General features: G+C 36.1%; 1 protein-coding gene across 1 annotated transcript in view; it reads right to left on the bottom strand.

Moving 5' to 3' along the window:
• Positions 1 to 681: 681 nt before the first annotated feature.
• Positions 682 to 27,736, bottom strand: part of top2a (DNA topoisomerase II alpha) — a 69,129-nt gene continuing 42,074 nt past the window's right edge. Inside the window, exons 31-35 of the mRNA XM_052112414.1 lie at positions 24,148 to 24,313; positions 23,998 to 24,059; positions 23,466 to 23,606; positions 15,008 to 15,249; positions 682 to 1,176 (exon numbers count right to left, since the gene is read on the bottom strand). Coding sequence (XP_051968374.1) covers positions 1,033 to 1,176; positions 15,008 to 15,249; positions 23,466 to 23,606; positions 23,998 to 24,059; positions 24,148 to 24,313 — 755 coding nt within the window. The 3' untranslated portion in view covers positions 682 to 1,032. The remainder of the gene's footprint in view (positions 1,177 to 15,007; positions 15,250 to 23,465; positions 23,607 to 23,997; positions 24,060 to 24,147; positions 24,314 to 27,736) is intronic.

The following is a 27,736-nucleotide window of genomic DNA, read 5'->3' as shown; positions in this document are numbered from 1 at the left end:
ATTATTGGGATTTTGTTTTACATGTAGTTTGAGTTGTTGACAGAAGAAAAGCTATCGCGCTATATCTGTTGCTAAGGAGAAGAACGAGACGCATTTGGGTTCACTCAGTCAAACGAGGCAGGAGACAGTTTGGTGCTTATTACCATCTTGTCTCAGAACTTTGACTTTACAGTGACCGGCACCTAAAGTACTTTCGGATGAGTGCCGAACAGATGGATAATGTTCTTTCTCTGGTTGGAGCAGACATTTTAGGGTAAAAAAAAAAAAAAATCATATATGATGGCATTTTTGCAACTTTTAGGACAATAATCATACTTTTTTGTTTTTCTTGACCCTGTAATTTAGTATATGTACCGCAACTGGAATGGATCAATGGACTGAATCCACGTGCAGTGTGAAAACTCTAACCTGTTAACATGGGTACGGAAAAAAAAAAAAAAAACGCACCGCAAACGGAGTATGTGTGAAACGGGCGTTAGTGTATGTTAGCCGTTTAGACAAACTTATGGCATGTTTGTATGCACTGAGTACACTAAGTGTTTTCCAGAGAATCTTTGGGGTGTCCGTTACACTGGTTGGGATTTTAAATGGTCTGTAACTTTGGTTTCCAAGAGTTTGATGGGCCTGGACCTGAATCAATCGCTCACATGCACGCACACAAAAAGGCACAATGCATGCCACTCACAAGATTTATTAATAAGCATTGAACAGAAAGAGAACATAAAAAATATTTACAAGACATAAAATGCAACAAACCATGCAAGAAACAGAACACTATGCAATAATGTTCATAATATTATCAAAAACCAAAAGCACGTGTTCAAGTTCCTTTCAGCTGTTAAAAAGTCAATATAAAACATAAGGCTTTGTACATAATACAGTTTGAACAATGCCTTATAGAATTAATGTACATGACCAATTTTCTCTGTATATATATAGAAAATTAATCAAACAAAAAACTAGCATAACTCTACTTCTTGCTTGACCATCAACTATTTGCGCATACAGAAATAGTTCGGACTCCGAAAGAGTTTAAAAGTCCTCAGAGTCGGAGTCGAGAGTGTAGGTCACGGGTTTGGTGGTGCGTGCTGCTCGGCTCCTGGGAGCTGCAGATGATGATGTCACTACCTTCTCCTCCAGTTGAAAGCTTTCATCATCATCCCAGCTTTTTGCTTTCTGAAAGAGTCAATGAAATAAAGATTAAACTCAAATGAAGATTCAACTCAATATACACAATCTCACCACTGACCAATCATCAATTAAAACTCTCAGCTGTAATTGGAATGTCATAAGCACCAGTACTGCAATATAAAGATAATACTATAACATGTGACTGTGCCAGTCTTTCTACTGTATCGATAACGAGACTCAATTTAGTACTGGAGTGCAAAAACATTGTCGTGTGCCAGTTATCACCACAGAGAGCTGTAAGAGTCTTTATCATTACATTAGCATGTTCCACCTTTACAACAGATTTGGTTTATTAGCAGCATGAAACCAGTAGAGTTTGAACGTGAGTCACAGATAAACTACATGATTCAGCTTTTAAATAAACATGATTCCAGGGAAACAGTTGAATGGGGGAGAAAAGAAAATACAGGGATCAAAAGTATCAATACAATACTAGTTAGGAGTAGTATTGTGATAGATTGATATCTGATTGTATCAGCTCAGCCCTAATGAACAGACCAGTAACAAATGTATAAGATGTAACCAGTCAGGAAAATTATTTATCCTCACAGTATGTGAAATCATACATTTTATGATTTAATTTGTCTGTCATCATTAATATAATCATATTTTAAAGATTTATAAATTCCACATTCTATAAATTAAAATGGCATGAAACTGCACATATTGATACGAGCGCTCACCGTTTGAAAATGTGTATTTAGCACATCGAGTTCACATTCATTTGTATAACAAGTGCATACAAATTGATTTTTTGTGGCAGTTCAGCAAGTATCTAACAGAAGGGGTTCAGCAGAGCACACATTAGGGAGTCACCACATGGTTTCTTTATTGCATCTGTACAATGACAAATTATAGAATTAGTGTCTTTAATTTTTTAATATCCTTTATGATCTTTAGTCAGTTGTTGATCAGAGGCATTATTCAATGAAAATGTTTAGAGATGATTGTATTATATTAAACCATGTAAATAATGCAGAATATAATATAGAACAATGCGAAGGGTCCTGATATTTGATAGTACTCCTGATAAATTTATACGGTGACTTACTATTTAACTGGATAAGTATACACATTTGTGAAAAGAACAGTTTAGAAACATGTAATCAGTGACAATACCTTTCTAAAAAATGTGTAGCCTATATTAAATATTCTTAGTCTGGAAGGCTGAGGCTATAAGAGCACAAATTGAATTAAATTCTAGATGCACTTTATTTTTAAATGTTTGTGCCAGCTACTCAAACGGATAAGGGAAATAAAATGTACACTCCTACAATAATCTATAACTAGGGTTGGTATGATTCATCGACATCATTGATTACAGAAATACGTCGATTTGCATAACTTGCGTTGCAATGGAATAATTAAAATGGCATAACCCGGTTTAAGCATGGATTCCCCAAATAACAAACTGCAGCTAAATAAACTTGCCCATGGTGATTTTAGCCAGAGACCCAACGATGTGGTGCTGTGTAAACTATGCAAATTGGAAATGGCTCATCACAGCAGTACAACCGGCATGAAGGAACACTTGAAGCGAAAGCATCCCGGAGCGCTTGTTAAGATGGCAGCACAGTAAGTCCCGTTTACTTTTTGTCCCCACCCAATGACATATATTAGTATTACAACACGTGTTTCTGTTAGTAGTAGTCACTTAAAATAGATTTTCTAAATGTTTCCTCATCGCCCTCATGTCAAGTCATTTTTGCACCGCTGCTAACGGAACTTAACACCATGCGTCATTTAATTTTGTTATTTGGCCTTTTTAAATTTTCTATATTTACCTTTACATTTCACTCACCAGTGAGCGCGGAGGAAAAAGCACTTGTCTCATTCACTTGAACTCCAAACATCTCAAGAGTGTGTGTGAAGATGAACCACTTCAAGCGCTCTGATGTGCACGCCGTCTAGAGGCATGCGCAAAACTCCCGCAAAAATATAAAAAGGTATAAACGGATTCGTTTTGTGAACGCAGAGCACTCGTTTCACTTAACGTTCATGTAATGTCAAATATCCATGGTCATTGAGGGTTTATTCAGTGTTATAACAGGCAGTGAGACAGAGGAGATGTCCTGCTCTATTTCTGTGGAGATGATAATATCCAAGAAACAGAATCTCAAAGTCTTTCTTCATGAGAAATAAGGGCTTGTGAGTTAATCAGAGAGCCTTAAAATAATGTGTGAAAGTGAAGAATTTAAGGCAGAAATATTTTACTATTGCATAATATAATTAATATAATATAATGTAATATAATAGCTATACAGGTTAGATGGGTTACAAAAGAAGCAAAAGAAAACAAAAACATTAAAAAAGACCAATGGATCAAAAGTAAATCGGACAGATATTTTAGTTTAGACATTTTAATAATTAAAATATTATTTTTATCATTTTATTTGACTGTCATTCATACGTTTATGAAGCCTGAAAAGGAAATCATATACCCTTATATGACCAAAGCTAAATTTGTATAAATGACTTTGTTGTGTGCATGGACACATAGTGAGTTTGCATGGTAACTAATCATCATATTCGTGAAACACCTAAAACATACAATTAATCATCATATTCCTAAAACAGTAATCAGTCATAAATCACAATTATTTGCCAAATTTCACAATCGTGACCACAAATTTTCATTATTAGGTTCCTACCTTGTGAATTGTTTTGTTACAAATGTTTCTTTTACTGAGAGTTCATTAAGAATGCACAAGTTTTAGTTATTCCTGTTAGAAAAATATTTAAGTGTTACTCAAATTGCACTAATTTTACTGTAAAATTATTTTATGTTGGACTGCTAAAGGTTGCGCAATGTTTTGATATTCCTCCTGAAAGTGACTTGAATTTTACATTTAATTTATTTTGTTGTTCAATTCGTGTAAAAGGAAAATGCACTCTACATTTAGCAATCCAACAACAAAATAAATGAAACAAATGTAAAATTCAAGTCCCTTTCAGGAGGAATATCAAAACATTGTGTAACCTTGAGTTTAGCAGTCCAACAAAAAAAAAAAATCTCTCCAAAATAAAATGCTGGACTGTAAAACGGAGATTACCAGTTAAAACGGGGCTATTTTTCCCCCAGAATAATGCCCTGCAGTGCACAGTTTGTTTCTTGAACATTTGTTTGTGTTTGAGAGAAGAACATTTAATAAAATATTGAAATATTAATGAGACAAGTTTTTTTTATATTTATCTTGGGTTAATTAAGTGTTTTATTAAATCAAGAAATAATAATAAAAAAATCTTCAGAAAAATCGACTAATCTAAAAAAGTAATCGTTAGATTAACCAATAAAACAATGATTGTTAGGTGCAGCCCTATCCATAATATATTACAATATAAACAATTAAAAGTAATTTTTTTTCATCAACATTATCATCAACAGTTGATTCTTATTGATCGCTAGACAAATTTCTGATATGGCCTAATAATTGCGAACTGAAAACACTCAAGATCCCGTGTGCTTGAAGAAAAAACAACAGTGGCATGTTTTCACTCTGAAAGATGCAGTGCATGCATTTAATTAAATCGTATTCTTTTGAAGTCTGATAACCACATTAGGTCATATCACGATTCCCATCTTACCGCTCACAAATTTAAGACATCCTTAAATATCTGACATGAAAATTAAGACTTTTGTTATATCGTTTAAGACTTCTTATGACCTTAAACATTGGTAAAAATTGATTCAAGATATTAAGATTTTAAGGATCCGCAGGGAACCCTGTACATATGCATCTAACATAATTGTCATTTTCATCTGGGCTGAAAATGTATTTCCATTCTGTTGTCACCATTGCCCTCTGCTGGGCTGATTTTTAGTCCTAAACCATCCCTGATGGATCATTGTACTCTTTAATGAACAGTACTTTTTGTTAAGATTTACAAATAAAAGGAAAGGATCTGTTTTGCATATGTCCTAAATGTAACAATAAACGGCAAGCAGCGATACAAGGGTCAAGCCAATTATCAGCACCATGAGCAGCAAAAGAAGCTTTGTGACATGTTTTAGGTTAGTCCGATGAACAGTGTATGAATTAGAAAAAGTAAACTTTCAATCATAAAAAAACATTTTAAAAATAACTAAAAATAGCTACTTAGAATTTTTGTCTAGTATGTTGCGCTATTCTGAAACTGCTCAGGTAGTAGCTGGGCATGATGGTTATGCAGGAAATCATTCTAGAGTTATAAGCCAAAATAGCAATTTTATATCTCCTGACCAGCAGTGGGCAGTGCACCAAAATGATGCAGATAACCTCAGGGTCTGATGTTGATGAAACCGTACCACGTTTCATCCCAATCCCTCAAAGCGTTGCGGAGATAGTCTCAAGTTCATTTTTGTACATTGTCCATCAAATTCATTGAAGCGCCATTCGAAAACAGTATACAAATTCTGTGAATAACTTTGTCGTGAGTGCCTCTAGATGATGCAGGCCAATTTGTGCAAATTGAACAAACGGCCTTGGACAAGTAGTTTTTTTTTTCTTTCAGAATTTTTTTTTTATCAAATCGTCTTGAGCCAAGACAGAGGAAAAATTTATTTTGACTCTTGGTTCAAAAGTTAACAAACGTGAGTGCAAATTTGGGCAGTTGGTAGTGCTAGACGGTTTGAGGAAGAGATGCCAAATTTGCTTTGGTAACAGATCAGACTGTCCTCTATCTGTCTCATAACTTTCCAGCAAGCATTTCTATGGGATGCCATAGACCCAAGAGTGGAAGCGGAATAATACTAATAATAACAGGAACACTAATGAAAACAATAGGGGTCTTTTGCCCTTTTGGGGCTTGACCCTTAAATATACCTGCAAGCAGCAATTATCAGGCCAAGCACAGAAATGGCAAAAATGTGTGAATATAGCATTTTTGTTAAGATTTTAGGCAAACTGCTTGAAAAGCAATGAATAGAATCACTTGTAACGTAATGTGCATTGTTCTTGGCATCAGAAACATCTTTCAACATTTTTAGAAACATCATTTTGATAACAAAATAAGTCTTGATGTAGCAAATCTAATCCAATTTCAATTATAAAAAAAATACACAGATGTGAACTTTTTGCATTTCATAATAGGTCTGAAATTAGTTGACGTTATAATCCATGTTGACAAAATTTGACAAATGTTCGTTGTCGAATAGTCATTTGATCTAATTTAAAATGTAACATCAGATCATTTTAAACGAATGATGAGAAAAGCACTGCAGCTTGCACCTGACTTAAGAGAGGAAGAATTACACAGCTCACAGTCCAGATACCCGCAAAACATTCCAAACAGCTTCAAGTGATGAAGATCGCAAAGTATAGTGCAAAAATACCAAGTAAATACAGAAGCACTCTCGTTGTGGAATAAATGGAATGAAGCAAAACTTGCATGTTGAGCAACTTTAAAGGAAACACCCTGATGTTACATCTAAAATGCAGTTATATTTAATCCATTCTAGCTTTATTACCATGCGTTCAGACCAGAGGCAGCGAGCGTGTCAAAATTCGCTCTGGCTGCCCTGCCAACAATGCTATCGAAAGTTCGTGGACGCTTTGACGTATTTGAAATAGGCGGCAACGTTCGTTCAGAATGCTTGGTTTTTTTAACTATATTTGAAGGAGCCACAAAACATCCAGAAATGTCGACCGGTATCTTTTAAACGATATATCCCAAGTAGCGTATATCCTCATGAAATATTTTAATATATTATATAAACCATAATATCCACTTCATCAACTCACTTGGCACACCAAAAAAAAACGATGAGTGGACAAAGGTGTCTGAAATTGTTACATTTTATTTATATCCCTGTAAGCAAACGGGGACAGATCAAATATTACGGGAAAACCCGCCACGGCAATAATCAGTTTTTCCTCCATTTTGTCTTAGGAACTAATGTTTGATGGGAACCAAAGTTTACACTTACGTTCTCTAGACTTCGCTAGAGCGGAGCCCTTCTATATTCCAATAGGTTGCCGCAGAACCGCGTCAAAGCTCATTACCATAATGTTGGTTGCACTTGAACTTTCCTCTGACACCCACACCTAGCAAGACTAGCTGGCTGTCATAGAAAATTAATGACTTCCGGTCGATCTGAGGCTCTCGATGCCTCTGGTCTGAACGCACGGTTAAAGTTCAAATAATACGGAAGCAGATCATATAAATAAATCCAAACTCTGAAACTGGCATTTTTCTGTGCGGTCAGCACCTCTTCTATGAGTTGCGCAAATGTCCCGATCTAATGGGGGGGATACTGAAACTGCATCCGGCTGAATAACATTGTCGCAAGAATGCTTGTCCTTCAAGTGTGCAAGTTTAAAGCAGCTAGATTATAATATATTGGCTCACAATATACACTCACCTAAAGGATTATTAGGAACACCATACTAATACTGTGTTTGACCCCCTTTTTCGCATTCAGAACTGCCTTAATTCTACGTGCCATTGATTCAACAAGGTGCTGAAAGCATTCTTTAGAAATGTTGGCCCATATTGATAGGATAGCATCTTGCGGTTGATGGAGATTTGTGGGATGCACATCCAGGGCACGAAGCTCCCGTTCCACCACATCCCAAAGATGCTCTATTGGGTTGAGATCTGGTGACTGTGGGGGCCATTTTAGTACAGTGAACTCATTGTCATGTTCAAGAAACCAATTTGAAATGATTTGAGCTTTGTGACATGGTGCATTATCCTGCTGGAAGTAGCCATCAGAGGATGGGTACATGGTGGCCATAAAGGGATGGACATGGTCAGAAACAATGCTCAGGTAGGCCGTGGCATTTAAAGGGGCCTAAAGTGTGCCAAGAAAACATCCCCCACACCATTACACCACCACCACCAGCCTGCACAGTGGTAACAAGGCATGATGGATCCATGTTCTCATTCTGTTTTACGCCAAATTCTGACTCTACCATCTGAACGTCTCAACAGAAATCGAGACTCATCAGACCAGGCAACATTCTTCCAGAGTTCATGAGAAATTGAACAGGTGTTCCTAATAATCCTTTAGGTGAGTGTATATCACTGTGTTACTCTTAACATGAAGAAAATTGGCAATACGTAGCTTTATTAATACAAGAGTTTGTTTTTTGTGAGATAGATGGATTAGAGTGAACAGAAAGGTGGGAGGTGTAGTCTTCGCCCCATTATACACAGCAGAAAAATCTTGTTTTCCAATATGTAAAACTCTTAACAAAATACTTTTTTTCTTTTCTTATACTGCATAAGAAAAAAAAAATGTATATGAGAATGTTGAATATAATATTTTTAAATATCTAAAAATCCTTTTAAAGAAGATGCATTCACCTCAGAAGCAGCATATCAGATATTCAGACTTGCTTTTAAAAAAGAGATCTTGAATATAAGTATATTTTGTCTTTACTGCACTCGCAGAAGTACAACCAAGTGGAAAAAATACACTTATATACTAAATACCCTTATATTTAAGATACATCTTAAAGAAAGTCTAAATATTTTGTTGCTTCTAGATTAAAAGTATCTTGTTTTAATGATTTTTTTTTGACACTAGAAAAACTAGACAAACAATAATTCGGTGAAAGTACTTCACTGCAAAAAAACATTGTTAAAAAGGAAAAAAAAAACTTTTTTATAAGTTCAATTCAGTCATATAGAGTCATTAAGTGAAATACAACCTTTTAGGTCAGGACACAAGCAGAATAATCTGTTAAGAGCTAATGATTAATCGTTGCAATAATCACCAAATAGTCAAATAATAATTCGATTATCAAAATAATCGTTAGTTTCAGCCCCATTTCATAATAAAACTAATAAAACATTTAAATACAATACATTTTAATTAAATCTTACAAATTGCAGCAAATGTCATCTTTAGTTGTAATATGAAGAGCTAGTTAAGCCCTTTAACTGGCACCGTCCCATATATGGAAAGTTTTTCTGCTTTTTTAGTGTTATGTTTATTGGAATATATTACCTTCATTTCCAACTTTAAATCGCAACAAACCTCATATCGTTTGAAAGCTTCAAGTCTCTAGATCTGAATGACATCATTACAGAAATGCATTAAATTACTGAAAAGTGGATTTTAAAACATGCAACAGCAACGGTATTACTAATCTTTTATATCTTCTGGTCATGATCCGATCGGATGATGGCAGGAAATTCAAGCATACAATTTACCATGGTAAATGTTCATGATTGAAAGTAGACTTGACCAGTTTATCCAAAACAGTGAAAATTGGAATCTATTTTTTTTTTTTTTTTTTAAATAGATCAATTTGCTCGTGTCATCACGTCAATTAAAAGGTCTATTATAAATAAAATGGATTATAAAACTATTTTTTTAATCAATCAGCACAGAGTTCTTGAGGTCTCCACTATTCTGGTGAATTTTCCACGTTGTTTGAGCCCACCCATGTGTCTCTCTGTGATTAACAGCCGGAGCTGTCAAACCAAATCAAAGGATCCATAGACTCTCCAAAATGTGCATTGGCTGTTTCAGTGAATAAATCCAGCCAATGGATCCATATTTCAAGATTTGATTGACAGGTCATGTAGCTATTAGTATGACGTTTCTATGTTACAGGGGTAGACCTTGCTCGTTCCAGAACAGTGACATCATCCTAGTGTTTGTTTGGATAGAGAACCTAAGGCCACCATTATACTCTGAGCTTTCATTCATTTCTGATGACCGATCGAAGCCGAAATCTAATATGGTCGCTGCTTCTTTTGACGGATCTATGCAATAACACTACAATCTAGCTAGATTTAAGTACTTTAGAATAAGTTCCATGCAGTTTTGGGGAGGAATAAATACTAAACTGGCAGGAGCACATACGAGTTTGGACTCATAGTAGCTATAGGCCTAAGGCTAATGCTACAGGCACATGCGCTGAACATAGTGAATGAATGGGCTATTTGGATAATTGATTATCTTATTTAGTGGTGTAAAAAACTATAATATATTTTATGGCAGAAAAATATACTTTTATTAGAAATATAAATCATAACTGAATTGTACTAACAAATACTTACACTTAGTGTTGTCACGGTACCAAAATTTCAGTAGTCAGTACCAAATTACCAGTGAAATTTCACGGTACTCAATACCATTTTCAGTACCAAAGCAAAAACAGGTTACTAAACAACACTTATTAAAGTCTACAAAACATTAGCAGCAGAACTAAGAACAGAAATATGCCATTGAGCAACACTTTAATTTAAATATATTATTTTTTAATTATAACAAAACTGAACAATATATGCTTTAAGTATTTTTGAACACGTATAAGATTTGCTTCAACTTTTGCAACTTTTAATTTAAGTTTTTACCAAGTACTAAAAAACAAAACCTAAATAAACAAGCATACAATAGAATACTTAGATCGGGACATTCACGCAACTCATAGAAGAGGCACCGACCACACAGAGAAATGCCAGTTTCTGAGTTTATAGTTATTAACATGACCTGCTTCTGTATTATTTGAACTTTAATAAAGCAATTTTACTGCATTTAAGATGTAACGCCGGGATGTTTCCTTTAAAGAGCTCCGCCTCCGCTTATTCCACAACGGTACATGCTTCTGAATGTACTTTTTTTTTTTTTATCATTCCCTAATACTTTGGGATCTACATAAAATAAACTGTGAAAGTTTCAAGTGCATCTGGACTGATCTGTGTAATTCTTCCTCCATTAGGCGTGATTCACGCGATATCGTTACAGTTTGTGATTTCATTTTACGTTAAATGAGATCAAACGACTATTCGACGATGTCGACTAAACTTTTCAGCCCTAATGCAAATGATAATATGCTTTTAAACTCGCCTGCTTTATTTGCTTGAATAAATCCGGGTGTCTGTCTTTATTAAGTTTGATGTGTTCCCTCCTATCGTCAGAAAATTGTGAAAGCAGCATTTACGAACAGGTTTTTGCTGATCTGTGATGTTTCCCTTTTCATCAGCCTCAAATTAACTAGCTTTTTCCACTTTTCATTTCGACATGATTCAGTTCAGGCTCCGCAGCAGCTTTGCTTGTCATCTTTCGCTTGTTGTGAGCGTTTTAAAGTTCCCGCCTCTGCATGGGTACCTGGCAGACCCGGTACTCGGTACCCAGATACCTTTAGAAATTCTGGTATCATAAATAATTTGAGTACCGACTTGGTATCGGGGTACCGGTATTTTTGACAACACTACTTACACTAACCATAATTATAATTTTAATTTTAATTATAATCAGCAAGAATGTATATAATGTTTAGCAAAACAATAGTGTCCTCATATGTGGTTTGAGTGAATAAAACTAATTTTTTGGAAAAACTAATTTCAGAAACACCACTCTTGCACCAGTGAAGTTCTGATTTCATTCTGTGGACACTTTTGGTACTGTGCCTAGTAAAAGTTTAATAAATATGGTATTTTAAAATTGATTTACTTGAAATTTGGTACACAACTTCGATGCTTTAATTTTCTGAAATTTTTTGGGGGTTCCACATTTTTTTATAAATATATTTTTAATAAATAAAATAAGTTTAGTGCATTGCATTTTAATTTCAATAAACGTAAACTTTAAAAAAAAATGTACTTGACTGATTTCACTTGCACATTGATCTCCTAAGTGTCTTTAAAAACAGTCCATTATTAGGTCTGTAGACCAAGGCATTTCAACCAGAGTACATCACTCTTGGAACAATGGATCTTTTATGTCATCTTGTGGCCACACTTGAAACGAAGTCGACAATAATTTAAGAAATTTGGCATTTTATAACTTAATTGAAATTTGGGAAACAACTTGGTATGATATATGGCTTTCATTTTATATAATGTACAGATTTTGCTTTTATGGAAAGAAATTGGTACTTTTAACCAAAGTGGCATTCAACTGATCACATTGTAAAGTAGTGTACTAATGTATGTGCTACAAGTGTCTATTTTATTTGTCATGAAGCAATGAAAAGAGCCAAATTGTGCGGACATCATTTTTAGCCATTCTGTCACAATAAGTTTGCCCTCATTATTCCCGCCCTATAATTGCTACAGGTGTGTCAATTAAGATGTTGGCTATATAATTAGATGTTCATTTTTGGGTTTTGGTGAAAATGGCAGAGATTTAGCCATTTTGACAATGGCCTCTGATTGCAATCAGTTTCGGATATTGCCCGTGGGCTGGTACCGTGCAGAATGTAAGCGATGTGGCCAGCCAAGGAAGACTAGAGAGCATTTTTACAGGAAAATAAAATTCACCTTAATGTGTGACCTCTTCAAAACAGCTTCCAAAGTTCTGGAAGAGACATGCAATGTTTAGGAACCTCCAATTTCATCTCGTTCTGCAAGGCGATGGCTACTAGAGGCTAGAGGATTAATGGTTTCTGTACTCTTACACAACCTCCCAGGTTGTGTAAGAGTACAGAAATCATTAATTAGTTTGCAAAACTGCTAAATATGTCTAGCCATTGCCAAAGAACATAAGGATTGGAGTGTGGAAGATTGTAGCAGTGTTCTGTGGCCCGACGAGTCAAAATTCAAAAGCAGGCTTTGGATGGTGTCAAGTATGTTTGTAGGAGACGAGTTGAGCGTTTTGATACCAAATGCATGCGTTGAACCTTTAAGCACGTCGGGGGTAAAATGGAATGTGGATACATGTCTGTGGCAGGTGTTGGAAGGATCTACAAATTTGTTGGCACGTTGTAAATGGACAAATACTTGGACACCTTGCAGAACACAATGATGCAGAGTTTGGAGGATCTGTTTGGAGATTGAACGTGTATTTTCCAAAACGATAACGTTCCCAAGCACGCACAATGAATGCAGTCCTTGCTGCCCAGTGTTTTGAAGTACTCAAGTGGCCTCAGTCCCCTGAACTTAATCCCATTAAAAACCTTTGGAAATTTCTAATCATTCAATTGAAACTCAGCTTTGGGAAGAAGTTAAGGAGGCTTGGCAAAAATATTACACACAACACACGTGCAAAGCTCATTGACTTAATGCCCACGACAATGGCTCAAAAAGTAATCAAAAACAAGGGAGGACCAAAAAAAATATTACTAACCGATTACATTGACAACAATGTTTGCATTATTTCCTGTGGGCTTCGTTTTCCTATGCATTTTTTGCATATTAGAATAAAACCCATATTTCCATGATATGCTGTAGTTTTTTGCGTAACCAACTGGTGTTTTCTTCCCAATATTACAGACTCATATTTTGATGGTTTAAATCGAATGTACGTTCATTAAAAGAAAACATTGTGCAAAATAAAAAGTGAAAAACAATTTGTATAATTTGAAAAATTTTGTAGAACTTAAACTACAAAGAGATAAAAAAAAAATCCTCCATGTGCAGCAATGACAGCTTTGCAGATCCTTGTTATTCTATCTGTCAGTTTCTCCAGAAACTCACACTTCTGTAGCACTTACCATAGATGTGTCTGTCTTGTCGGGTACTTCACACACTCACACACACACACACTACAGTCTAGCTGATCCCACTAAACCTCAATGGGGTTAAGATCCAGAACACTTTTCCAATTATCTGTTGTCCAATGTCTGTGTTTCTTTGCACACTCTAACATTTCCTTTTTGGTTTTCCAGTTTCAAAAGTGGCTCTCTTTGCAATTGTTCCCATAAGGCCTGCAACCCTGAGTCTTCTCTTTACTGATGTACATGAAACTGGTGTCAAGTGAGTAGAATACAACAAAGCTGTCAGCTGAGGACATGTGAGGCATCTATTTCTCAAACTAGAGACTCTGATGTACTTATGTCCTTGTTAGAGCCAGTTGGCCTTTGTGCACATTTATATAAAATATTCTGGTTTTTTGCCAATTTAAAGCATTGAATAGCATTCAATCCACAAAATTATCTACTGATGAGTTTAAGAAAGCGGTGTTTGATATAATGGCGATTCTCTAGTGGCAAATTAGCAAGATTACTCAAGAATAAGTTGGAGTGATGGCTGCTGGAAATGGGTCCTGTCTAGATTTGATCAAAGTTAACTTTTCAAATAGTGACTAGTTTTACTTACCATCAGTAATGTCCTGACTATACTTTCTGATCAAGTTGAATGCCACTTTGGTAATTAAAGTACCACTTTCCTTACGAAAAAGCTAAATCTGTACATTAATCCAAACTTTTTGCAGCCAGAGCACATTTTATATATAAATAAAATAAAATTTGCGCAAAATTACATTTCAAACAAACTTGTGTAACTAGTTTTTTTGGTATTATTTGGTGGCATGTTTTTGGTGTTATTACTTTCAGTTTAGACTGCAAGCTCACAAAAAATGTATTAGTATGTTCTGAGCAAAATTTGATTATCACTGTTGGAGAATTTCAAAAAAGTTAGTTTTCAATTAAATTAATAAATGGCTGACAGGAAGTTTGATCGACCATGCCAAATTTGGTATCAATGAACTCTGCTTGACCCAAGGAATCTATCAAGGCCAGGGACATAACAATAGGCTAAAAGGCTCAAAAGTTATTAGCATTTTTATATATTATTTAACTTTTTTTTTTTTTTATCACAAGCTAGCGCTGTCCTGAAACTTGAGCACCTTCAAGCCATCATGCCGATACAGCAATGTGTTTGTGTAAAAAAAAAAAACGCATTACAACAAAATAAAAAATGGCCAACAAAGGCAAAATTGGTATCAATCGACACTGTATGCCACCACTGAATCTAAAGAGTATATATACACACTTAGTTTAAGCACTTAACAAAAGCCAATTTTCCTGGTATTTCAGTACTTTAGGTGCTTACAATTTTTAAAGCTAAATTAAAGCAATTTAAGGACCTTGTACAAACCATTTTCACTTATTGACTACTAAAATGTTAGTATCATGAACTCAATATTGATCAGAAGTACCTTTCCAGCTGTGCTCTTTCCTTTGAGACGGGCCATGAGATTCCCACTGTCAGAGTCGCTGTCTGATTGGTCGCTGCTCAGAGCGGTCTTCCTCTTCTTGGCTGGTTTTTTCACAGCTACAGCCGGGGCCATACTGTCAGAGTCACTGGACACAGTTTTCACAGCGGTGGGCTTCTTGCTAACTTTGGCTTTTTTAGGACTTGTCTTGGCCAGAGCATGAAGAATTGACACCTGTTTTGCATCTGAAAGAATGAAAACCCATAAATTACAACAACAAAAAAAAGGAACTACATGTACATGCCCTTTTTTCTTAACATCAAAACTTTAGCTAAAAACAAATAAATGAATACATAAGGCAAAGTGTATATTTTGGGTGCAGTTACTGGTTAACATTTCCTTTAAAATCATTAATCTTTTACTTCACTGGTTCATTTTAAAAGGAACAACTCACCCCAAAATGAACAGTTAATTTTCTCATACTGGTTCAAACCCATAACTCCATGCGGCTCGTGCGTCATATTCAAAGTGTTCTAAAAGGCATTAGTTTTCGCGAGAAATAATGTGAAAATTCGTTCACAGTGGCTCATGCGAGAACTTGCATTTGCAGTCTCCTTATGTCACATCAACAGCTCCAAGGTGTTTGTGTAGTTAAGTAAATAATTTTTTCTTTTAACTTTATATCTGAGATATATAGATATATATAAATAAAAAAATAGACTGTAACGGCTGTATTTGTTTTAAGTATGCTTCGTGAACTTGCATTGATGTCATATAGATACGTTATTTATTAATATACCGATAATTGCACACTGGGCATAGAAAGGAAAGTCCCTGCTTATATATATATATATATATTTTTTTTTTTTTTTCACTTCAAATGTATTGTCTTAATTGAATGCATTCTTGAAAAAGCTTCAAATAATGTCTGAGAATTGTTTGGAAACTAACAGCTGTAACCATAGTGAAAGTGACTAAAGTAAATATCACAGATGGTGACGTCCATATCACAGACACGTCTTGTCACAACTGATGCTGCATTATTAAATAAACAAGTCCAATAGAGGTGCGAGATCATCCATCAGATCATAATTACCGTAATTTCCGGACTATAAGCCGCAACTTTTTTCCCACGCTTTGAACCTCGCGGCTTATACAATGACGCGGCTAATATATGGATTTTTCCCGCTTTCAAATTTTATATAAAATGTTTTTTTTTAAAAAACATTCTGTGACGTGCTCAGTTTTTTGGCGGCGTGAAGCTTTCATTAGACCAATTGAAATTGCCGAACGGGTTAAGGTCAAAACAACTTTTGTTTACTCTTTAGATTAAATCGAGCGCGCTCAAACTTCCCATCATTCTGATTACGGTAGTAATTTTGTTACCCTCACCATGGCAAAGACATGGAGAAACGCATATGATGCTGCTTTCAAGTTGAAGGCGATTGATCTGGCTGTTAGAAAGGAAATAGAGCTGCTGCACGGGAGCTTGGTCTTAATGAGTCGATGATAAGACGTTGGAAACAGCAGCGTGAGGAATTGACTCAACTCCGACACCGAAGGAGATGACTTCAGTGGTTTCAGTGCACAGGACGAGGAAGATAGTGACCAATGACTTTCTTGGTAGGCTACTGTTTACTGCAAATGTTTTATTACAAGCCGTGTGTGGCAGCAGGGGCGTGGTCAAGCGCCCGTCCGGGAGAGAAAAGCTGTAAGGGCGCTTACACCTGCGCTAAATTATGTCTAACACCGGTGTCTAATTTCAAGTGCCCTGCTTCACGTGTCGTCCTTGGGAAAACTGTCACACGGGTACCAGTGTGACAGTTTTCAGCAGGGCACTTGACGTTCCAGATAAGGCTTTTAATGGCCACAGCAATCTTTACAATCAATTTTATAAAGTTTCTCAATTCTTCTATGTGCCAACACTAGACTGACGTGTGTCACTCTCTCAGCTCTGTGGCTGCTGCCTTTTTATGCCGCTCTCCCCATGCTTACTGAAATTAGACACCGGTGTTAGACATAATTTAGCTCAGGTGTAAGCGCCCTTACCGCTTTTCTCTCCCGGACGGGCGCTTGACCACGCCCCCGCTGCCACACCGTGTTTCGTTAAAGCCTATTTATTTTTGTTACAAGCCGTGTTTCGTTAAAGCCTGAGTAAAGTTCATTTGTTTCAATGTACCTGTAGGCACCTGCGGCTTATAGACAGGTGCGGCTTATGTTCAAAATAATATTTTATTTAAAAATCAGTGGGTGCGGCTTATATTCAGGTGCGCTCAATAGTCCGGAAATTACGGTACGCTTTAAGCACGTGCAGAGTGCAGCTTTGTGTCATGCGGCTCGTGTCCCTGAGCAGCAGGTGGAAAACAGAGCCCAAAAACCCAAATATAAGGCACGTGTACAGTGTGCCGTGGCTCTCACATTAAATTAAATGACTGACAACTAGTTCACCAGTATGGTTCAGTTCACACAGCGCAGGTTTGCCGAAAACATGGCTGCGAGTCCTGAAAATTTGCAGGTGAAAGTTTGGTTATAGAATGCAGTTGTTATGAGGTTTAATGATAGACATATTCAGCATTATATATAGTAGATTAATATTGCACTAATGATGCTATGCCATGTCAAAGGTCATGTCCCATTTGATTTCATCAGTACATTTTAAATGGAGTTTTTAGTAGGGACATTATTTAAAAGGATAAGATGCACATCCATTGAATATGTATTTTAGAAAAGAATATTTAGATCAGGGTTTGCAGCAGAGTTTTTAAACTCAAATTTAAGACCTTTCAAAACCTGAACAAATTCAATTTATACCATAGCCACATACCAAACAAACCCACACAATCTCAAAATAAATCTATCATGTATCACACATTCAACATGGCCTTAACATTGTGTATCAGTAAAACAGGGTAGGCTATATGAAAGCTTAAAATAAATAAAGACATGTTTTCAACAAATTTCACACTAAAATTGGTTTATGTATCATTATATAAATGGATACAAATTAGAGGTAGACCAATATTGTATTGAGCTGATTCGATAAGGTGTTGATATTATAATCTGTCAATAGATTTTTTTTTTAAATTTTGATTTAAAAGAACATTAAAATGTTCTTAGTCTTTTCTTCCAGGAAGGCCAGACAGAGGCTATAAGAGTCCAAATTTAATTTGCATTAGTAGAGAGCCGCAGTATGTTTGCAGATCAGGCTGAGAGAACACCAACATTAAAGCTAACCTCAAACGTTTAGAACAATGTGACAAAATAGTCCTACCCAAATGTTTAAATAAAATGTACTACCATCTATTTGCATTAGTTTATATCCATTCACGTTTGTGCTTTAGCCAGCTAAATTGTATATTTAATGGTAGTGAGAGATGAGAAAAACATCTTCATGCAGTCAAGAGAAATCAGAAACTTATCTGATTTTAATTGATTTTTTATCCTCAGATTAATACGCATTTGTCATTTTGATTGGATAATCATCAAGTTTCTCACGGAGAATTTAAACCAGTATAACGGTGCAAAATACCACTGAATCTTATTAGAAGCGCTAAATAAAAAGCTTAAGACGTTGCAATTCACTAGATTGCCCTAGTTTCACATTAAAGACTCCATCACCAGAAGTGAAGTGATTGTTGTCTTGGTTTTAGGGTAATAAAAATCATTTACCATACGCTTTTCATGAGAAGAGAAACCCTAAAGTGTGTAAAAAATAAAATAGAGCATGAACGTACTGTTCATTGATGTTAATTTCAACATTTACTGAAAACCTTTTTTTAAATTGTAAGTTATATCTCTTAACATTAGTTAATGCATTTACCTTATAGTAAAGTGTTAATTAAATTCACATATTTGACTTGTAATATTTTAATTATTTTCAGATGGCAAAGGCTTTAAAGAAATGACCTGTGTGGGAGTATTTTACTGAAGAGTCGCCAGGATGAACACAGTGCAATAGTAGTTAATGCAACCAACATGTGGAGTCATCTCAAGCACAACCATCCAGCAGTTCAGTTTGGATGTATATCTTATTTACTTAATATTTATAAAAAAAAAAAAAAATTTTATAAAATGAAAGTACAAAACATTTTCATGTTTTAGTCAGTACTTTTATTTTTGTAATTAAGTTCAGCATTATTTTAATGTTTTTTTCATTCATCATCACTTTTAAAAACTATCGGCCGATTAAACTGTTATCGGCTTGTCTTCCAAATTTAGTTATCGGCAAAATCCTATATTGGTCAACCTCTACTCAAAAGCCCCATTTGCTTGGAGAAAATACAATGCCATGTTTTCACTCTGAAGGATAGCGAAGCGTATGAAGCGTTTTGGTGCCACATAAAAAAAATTAAGATGAACTCTTTGCCCGCCAAACACGGAATTTTCCGTGTTTTATGAAAAAAACGCTTCCCCGCCAAACACTGAATTTTCCGGGTTTCCGTGTTTTAGGTGTTATACGGTAAGGAAGACCCCTGCGCATGTTTTGAAAGAGTACGCAACTCTTTGATCAAAGAAACAGACTGCGATAGTCTCAAACATGAAGGAGTATGAGAAGCTCAAAATATCAGACATAAACATGCCTTTTTCTCAGCTTTTTGTCTGAAATGTTGTTTTTTGACAAAACCTACCTCTGTTCAAGTCGCAATAAAAAAAGAACAAATGAAGATAAAATAAAATAGTTTTTTTTGCCTAAAGCAGAGGCTCAGATCTTTGTGATATATAGCATCTTCATATATTCATGGAAGAAAATATTCTGCGGGCCATTAAAGTTTAGCGAAAATCGTCAAAAACCCTGGCGGTGGCTGGCAACTTTTTTTTAAAAACGCTGGCGGGGAAAGAGTTAAGAATGTCATAATATTTTGAGAATAAATTCAAAATTGAGAATAAAGTCGAAGCTTTATGAGATTAGTAATATTTTGAGAATAGTCAAAACAAAAATAAAAGCAAAAAAGTAATATAGATGTAGTTAAATTATACTTTACATAATTGGCAATAAAGCTTTTTCTGATTCTGATATAACACTTAATAACAGTGCTAAATTTAAAATGTTTTGCATATGATTTTAAAGTAATAATAAAATGTTCGATATTAACTTTTCTCGATTCACACTTGGTTTAAATAATCGTACCGTGAGACGAGTGAACCATTACAGGCCTACTGGCTTTATCATGATTTATGTACTGGTAAATAAAGGTTTGTGGTGTTACGCAGTACTTTCATTTTGCAACATTATCTACAGTACTGTAGATATTCCATGAGTCATGTCTTACTCTCAAATTTGGGTTTAGCAAAAAGCCTATACATTTGAAGTCAGAAGATATATACTGAAGACATACACCTTGGCCAAATACATTTAAACTCAGTTTTTCACAATTCCTGCATTTAATCATAGAAAACATTCCCTGACTTAAGTCAGCAAGGATTGATTCTTTATTTTAAGAATGTGAAATGTCAGAACAATAGAGATCATTATTTCACCTTTTATTTCTTTCATCACATTCCCAGTGGGTCAGAAGTTTACACACACTTTGTTAGTATTGGGTAGCATTGCCTTTAAATTGTTTTAATTGGTTCAAATGTTTTGGGTAGCCTTCCACAAGCTACTCACAGTAAGTTGATGGAATTTTGGCCAATTCCTCCAGACAGAACTGGAGTAATGAGTCAGGTTTGTAGGCCTCCTTGCTCCCATGCCTTTTCAGTTCTGCCCACAATGTTTTTCTTTAATCGGACAGAGTTCAGGGCTTTGTGATGGCTACTCCATTACTTTGTTGTCCTCAAGTCATTTTGCCAAAACTTTGGAGGTATGCTTGGGTCACTCCATTTGGAAGACCCATTTGCAACCAAGCTTTAACTTCCTGGCTGATGTCTGGAGATGTTGCTTTAATATATCCACAATTTTCCTTCATCATGATGCCATTCATTTTGTGAAGTGCACCAGTCCCTCCTGCAGTACCCCCACAACATGATGCTGCCACCCCAATGCTTCACGGTTGGGATGATGTTCTTCGGCTCGCAAGCCTCACCCTTTTTCCTCCAAACATAACGATGGTCATTACGGCCAAACAGTTCAATTTTTGTTTCATCAGACCAGAGACCATTACTCCAAAAAGTAAGATCTTTGCCCCATGTGCACTTGCAAACTGTAATCTGGCTTTTTATGGTGGTTTTGGAGCAGTGGATTCTTCCTTGCTTTCAGGTTATATCGATATAGGACTCATTTTACTGTGGATATAGATACTCGTCAACCTGTTTCCTACAGCATCTTCAAAAAATCCTTTGCTGTTGTTCTTGGATTGATTTGCAGTTTTAGCACCAAACTACGTTGATTTCTAGGAGACAAAGTTTCTCCTTCCTGAGCGGTTTGATGGCTGTGTGGTCCCATGCTGTTTATACTTGCATACAATTGTTTGTACAGATTAACATGGTACGTTCAGGCTAGGGCTGGGCGATAAAACGATCTCGATATGGCATTGCGATAATATTTATTTAGACTACGATGATAAACTTTTGACATGTTTACTCGATATGGATAGACCTAACAGCCTATTACAAAGCAGGAATATACGGACAACAGCCAGTCAGAACGCAGATTTTGGCTTGTGCGTCTAAGTACATGCCCATTTGCTAGCAGAGCACTGTTTGAGCTACCGGCAGTGAAGAAAGTGAGTGTAAAGAAAAAATGAGTGGAAACGACGAACTCGAACTATCTTCCAAAGCTGAGGAAATTGTTGACAAAAAAGGTAACAAGACGTCAATTATATGGAAGTGGTTTGGATATCTGAAAAGCGACAACACGCAAATAAAGACGGTCTGCAAAATATACCGTCGGTCGGTGATAACCAAGACGAGAAACACAACAAACCTTTTCGGTCACCTGAAAAGGTACCATCCCAGCGACCACACCCAGAGTATGAAAATGTGGGCCCATGTTAATGTTACTCTGTCCACAAGTTTTGCCCAACATGCTAACGTTAGTGGTTCTTCTGTTGTTTAGCAGCGCAAGCGGGGCTGTACCTAAACAATCAATCGTGTCGGCAATATTGTGACCTGCCACAGGGCAGCTTTAAAACCAGATGCTGTGGAAAGACTAGTCTTTCTGGCAAAAAACCTATAATAGGGTAATTAGGGTTACATATGATGAGCACTACCTAAAAGGTGTAGCATAGTGACTGGTTTACAATGTTTACATTTTGCACTTTTTACTCCCTTGATTGCTACCTCTAAAACATTTGAGATATATAAAACCAGTACACAATTAATATTTTATTTATCTGACAGTTAAGTACTTAAATCTGCCAGGGACTTTGTGGTTTACATTTGTTGTCTTGGTTATACCTCTACAAACATTTTGAAATGTTTGCTGCCCTGCCAAAGAAATTTGATGTGATAGTACTGTAGTCACAGCTTTTAGTTTTATATTTTATAATAAGTTACAAGGCAAGCTAACTTGCATTGTTTTGTCAAGGCAGATAAAGCATGTTTGCTAAAAGTAAAATGTTAACATTTAGATTTAAAGTTTATCAATATTCTTTTATAACAAAATATATTCTCAACTAATCCATGTTTGCACAGTTAAATGTTTGCATTGTTATTTATGTTAATAAACTATATAGTTCAACTATTGAACCTTCTGGTTTCTTCAGGCATCATTATCAGTATACTTTTCAAACGGGCAGCATTATTAAATTATATATATCGTAACAAATATCGATATCGATCAATATGGGAAAAAATATCATGATAATATATTTTGCCATATCACCCAGCCCTAGTTCAGGCATTTGGAAATTGCTCCCAAGGATGAACCAGACTTGTGGATGTCCACTATCGTTTTTTCTGAGGTCTTGGCTGATTTCTTTTGATTTCCCCCCCCCAATGTCAAGCAAAGAGTCACAGAGTTTTGGACAAGGTAGGACTTTAAATACACACCAAATTGACACCAATTAGCCTATCAGAAGCTAATTGTCTAAGGGCTTGACAAAATGTTCTGGAATTTTCCAAGCAGCTTAAAAGGCACAGTTAACTTCTATGTAAACTTCTGACCCACTGGAACAGTGATAAAATCAATTAAAACTGAAACGATCAGTCTTTAAACAATTGTTGGAAAAATTACTTGTGTCATGCACAAAGCAGATGTCATAAATGACTAGCCGAAACTACAGTTTGCTAATATGAAATCTGTGGGGTGGTTAAAAAAATGAGTTATGACTTCAACCTAAGTGTTTGTAAACTTCTGACTTAAATTTTACTTTTGCTGGTGGTAGCAAGATCATCATCCAATTTAAATGTGGTGATCTACACCTGGCTCAGGTGATTGAAAGCCAACTTGCATAGCGTGGTAGACATTTTAGTCTGCACTTAGACAAAGCTGCATCGGTAAGGAAAACATAACGATGCATCAACGTACCGATATTTTGAACACAGCCCTAGTGCAAAAAGGTGAAGTGGAACATTCTAGTACCTGTCGATTTCTTCTTCACAGCAGCACTTGTCTTCTTGGCGGCAGGTTTCTTGGAAGCTCCATCAGTTGTTTTCTTCACTGCCTTCCCTTCAACCTTCGGTGGAGGTTTAGAGAGCGGCTCCTGACTGATCTCAGAAGGAGCTAGTTTAAAACAGGTAATAAATAAACAAACAGAAATGAACTCATTAGAAAATCACCAGATAATGCTTAAGAAATTTATTCCGTACAATGACAAATGTTCACTGAGATTTTCATGTATTTATTTTTACACGATTGACGCATGTTTAAACGTTTTTCAAAACTTTTAAAAATTGTTAATTTCATCTGTTATAGGCAGTTTGACACTTTTGGCATTGTGCACAACAAATTAAATATGTCATTTCAGGCATTCAGAAAAATGGATGTAAAGAAAAAGATATTTGCATTTATGAAAAAAAAAAACAACAAAAAAAACAACAAAAAAAAACATTGCAACTCAAAAGAAACAATTTTGTTTTACAAAAATACTGGTGCAGAGGTGTTTGATACTTACAGCTGGGCTTGCTGGCCTGTTTCTCTACCTTTGGTTTACTGGTCTTCACAGAAGCTTTTTTCCTGAAATAATTTAGGGGAGTTCTTTTAGAAGCTATAAAATAGTAGGAAATCTGCAGTATTAACAAATGCCGTAAGTGGACGTTCTTACGCTGGTGGGTGTGGAGGGGAGTCCATGTCACTGTCGGGTGCAGCACTGGGTTCTGGGTTGAATGACTCATCCTCAATTACAGCACACTTCTTCTGCTTACTCTTCTTCATCCAGTCATCAAACTCATCCTCACTGCTTGACAGACTGTACTTCATTTCAGCTGCAGCTGCAAGGACAAACAAAACTTATATTGAAAAGTCAAAACTAATAACTCGGCATATCATTGTCAATTTAACTTCAGTTTCAACTTTCTTACAGGGTTCCTCAATCTTTTGACAAATTGGCTTTTACAGTTTTACACTGAACACACAGCAATTTCTAGCCAATATAGGTCTCTACGAAATCCATTTTATTTGTTCCCCCAATTCAGTGTTTTCAGATTTGATACATTTTTTAATTGCTTTTTAGATTGATTTTATAAAAAACTAAATCAAATGAATTCATAGAACTAAAATGAAAACAGAACAATTATTTTTCAATGCTTCTATACAGTTACTCACGCCACAATACAAAACATTTGAGATTTGTTATTTTGGTCAAATATACTTCAGCACAGTATTAATGAAATAATTGAGGAAACCTTTATTCAGTACAACATAACTCTTACATGAGAGATAGAGCTTAACTACACCATGGTCTCTTTGAATACTTGATTCTGATTGGCTGGAATGTGTGTATTAAAACAGTTAAAAGCACAGGTAGTTCCGGTCAGTCTTAATCACTGTTCTATGTTAATAAGCCTACTCTGCTGTCCTCTCTAACAAGACATTGAGAGTTTTATGCCCATTGAAATGACCTCCAGACGCAATATCTTATTGCATATAAAATCTGATGAGTCTCAGACCCACAGGTGATCCGATCACATGTAGTCAGGTGAGACACAGTGGCGTTTACACCTGTAATGGGCCTCCATAGAATCACCTTAAAATCAGGTGTAAATGGGGTCTCAGAGCGAGGTTTAATGGTTACATTGTCACAGTCTTTAAATCAACTGTGAAGTGCTACACAAAATAAAACAGAAGAGACTCCAGTGTTCATCAGCCCAACCAGAAGATAATTAGAAATGCACCTGCAATCGTTTGATGACAGCTCATTGGCTTGTGGAATAAGGGAAACACTACAGTGTCAATTTGTCATCTCTGCAACTGTAAATCAAGTCTTTTCAATCCAAAATACTTGCATACCCATTACAGGAGAGTATGTGCTTTCAGTGTTTTTATCCTCAGTTGTATTGAAAAATTCTGTTTCCGTTTACTGTGATAAATGTTAGTAAGGGGTGTTGATGTTTAGATGTGAAATCTGGTAGATGCTGGTGCAGGGCAGGTGTTTTCTACTTCCTTCATCAGTGCTGTTCAGAATGTAAGTGCTGTTAATCTGTTTGACATGGTTGAACTGCTCCATAGCATTTTAAAATAGAAAATTATCATGGAGAATTAGAAGCAGAGTGACGCTTCAGGCAACAATCACTCCATGCACATCAGTGTCCTACATGAGAAGCAAATTTAGGATTTTTAAAAGAGAGATGAATATAATTCAGTTGCTGTATTGCCTAACAAATTGCGTACGGACATGGCTGGCATGAGAATGCCAAAATAAAGGTGCATCCTAAAATACACTTTGATGGGGCCTTGGTATCCCAGCGAGTATTGACGCCGACTATCACCCCTGGAGTCAAGAGTTCAAATCCAATGCATGCTGAGTGACTTCAACCAGGTCTGCCAAGCAACAAAATTGGCCTGGTAGCTAGGGATGGTAGAGTCACATGGGGGTAACATCCTCGTGGTCGCCCTTAGTGGTTTTCATGGCAAGTTGTGTGTGGATCATGGAGGGTAGCATGAGAGTCCACATGCAGAGTATCTGCAGTATCATGCAGCACGAGCCATGTGATAAGATGCGCAGATTGATGTCTCAGAAGCGGAGGCAACTAAGACTTGTCCTCCATCACCTGGATTGAGGTGAGTAACCGTGCCACCGTGAGGACCTACCAAGTAGTGGGTATTTGGCATTAAAAATTGAGAAAAAGCGATATAAATAAATACATATTTATGTTAACACGTTGAATGGATGCCAATAGCATCGTTGGTTATTTAATTGTTGCATCGATTCAGATCAATGGACACAATGGAGTGCTGGTGATTGGCTGCGTTTAGGCATCAAGGAAGAACACTAGTATCAGAAAATGGTTTGAGTTCCATGGCTGAGAATGAATGTTATCAGTAATATTGCTCTGCTGTTCTACATTACACAGAAATACTAAACCGCAATAACGAGCCTTTAAAATATCATTTTTACAAGCGCACGCACGAATCAGTAATGATTCTGAATGTGTCGGAAAAAAAACAGCAAGAGACTGTTTGAACATAGTGTTAATTTATAGAGAGAAATGCATATTACGGGATCAATGATGGTCCGAGTGATCGCCAATAGCTGACGCCTTTGACCATGTCATGAGGATATTTGTCTCGTTTTCCCCATTAATCTATTAAATTATTATTATAATTTTAATATTACAAATTTGAATAAACACTCTTTATTATACAATTAAGTACAGCTGACAGAAAAGCTGTAAATGGGCATATACGATTCACTGATACAGAGGCGTGCAGTCTCGTGGAACACGCGCATCTAAAAGATCTTTGTTTCTGCCTCCCGATTTAAAAAAAAAAAGCTAATTTTATAAGTGCTGCAAATGACCTCAGACATCCCAGTTCAGGAGGTGCTTTAAGTTCAGTTCACTTCATTTCCACACAGCAATTTATTGTGAATGCAACTCTATAAATAATACTAACTATATAAAATACAGAAACATGTTCACCTCGAACCATGATTTATATTTCTGTGATTATCATCATCATTATAATTATTATTTTTACATTTAGAATTGTTTTTTTGTCTTCATTTTTATACGTCTTAATTTATTATTTTATCACTTTTTTTTGTTTGGAGTGCAATTTTGAAATGAATTTGATTAAGTTTTCCGTTTTTTTATTTATTATAAATTATTTAATTTTCAATGCAAAAATCACTAAAAGCAAGAATATTCACCGATCCCTCAGCCCCCAGGTTTCCAATGTAATTGGATATACAGTATCTCACAAAAGTGAGTACACCCCTCACAATTTTGTAAATATTTGATTATAAATTTTCATGTGACACCACTGAAGAAATGACACTTTGCTACAATGTAAATTAGTGAGTGTGCAGCTTGTATAACAGTGTCAATTTGCTGTCCCCTCAAAATAACTCAACACACAGCCATTAATGTCTAAACCGCTGGCAACAAAAGTGAAAATGTCCAAACTGGGCCCAGTGTCAATATTTTGTGTAGCCAACATTATTTTCCAGCACTGCTTTAACCCTCTTGGGCATGGAGTTCAGAGCTTCACAGGTTGCCACTGGAGTCCTCTTCCACTCCTACAGGACATCATCACTGATCTGGTGGATGTTAGAGACCTTCCGTTTGAGGATGCCCCACAGATGCTCAATTGGGTCTAGGTCTGGAGACATGCTTGCCCAGTCAATCACCTTTACCCTCAGCTTCTTTAGCAAGGCAGTGGTCGTCTTGGAGGTGTGTTTGGGGTCGTTATCA

Source organism: Xyrauchen texanus, chromosome 40 (assembly GCF_025860055.1).
Source record: "Xyrauchen texanus isolate HMW12.3.18 chromosome 40, RBS_HiC_50CHRs, whole genome shotgun sequence".
Classification (NCBI taxonomy): Eukaryota; Metazoa; Chordata; class Actinopteri; order Cypriniformes; family Catostomidae; genus Xyrauchen; species Xyrauchen texanus.
The sequence above is the reverse complement of the archived record's forward strand: the minus strand, read 5'-3'. Positions and strand labels throughout refer to the sequence as shown.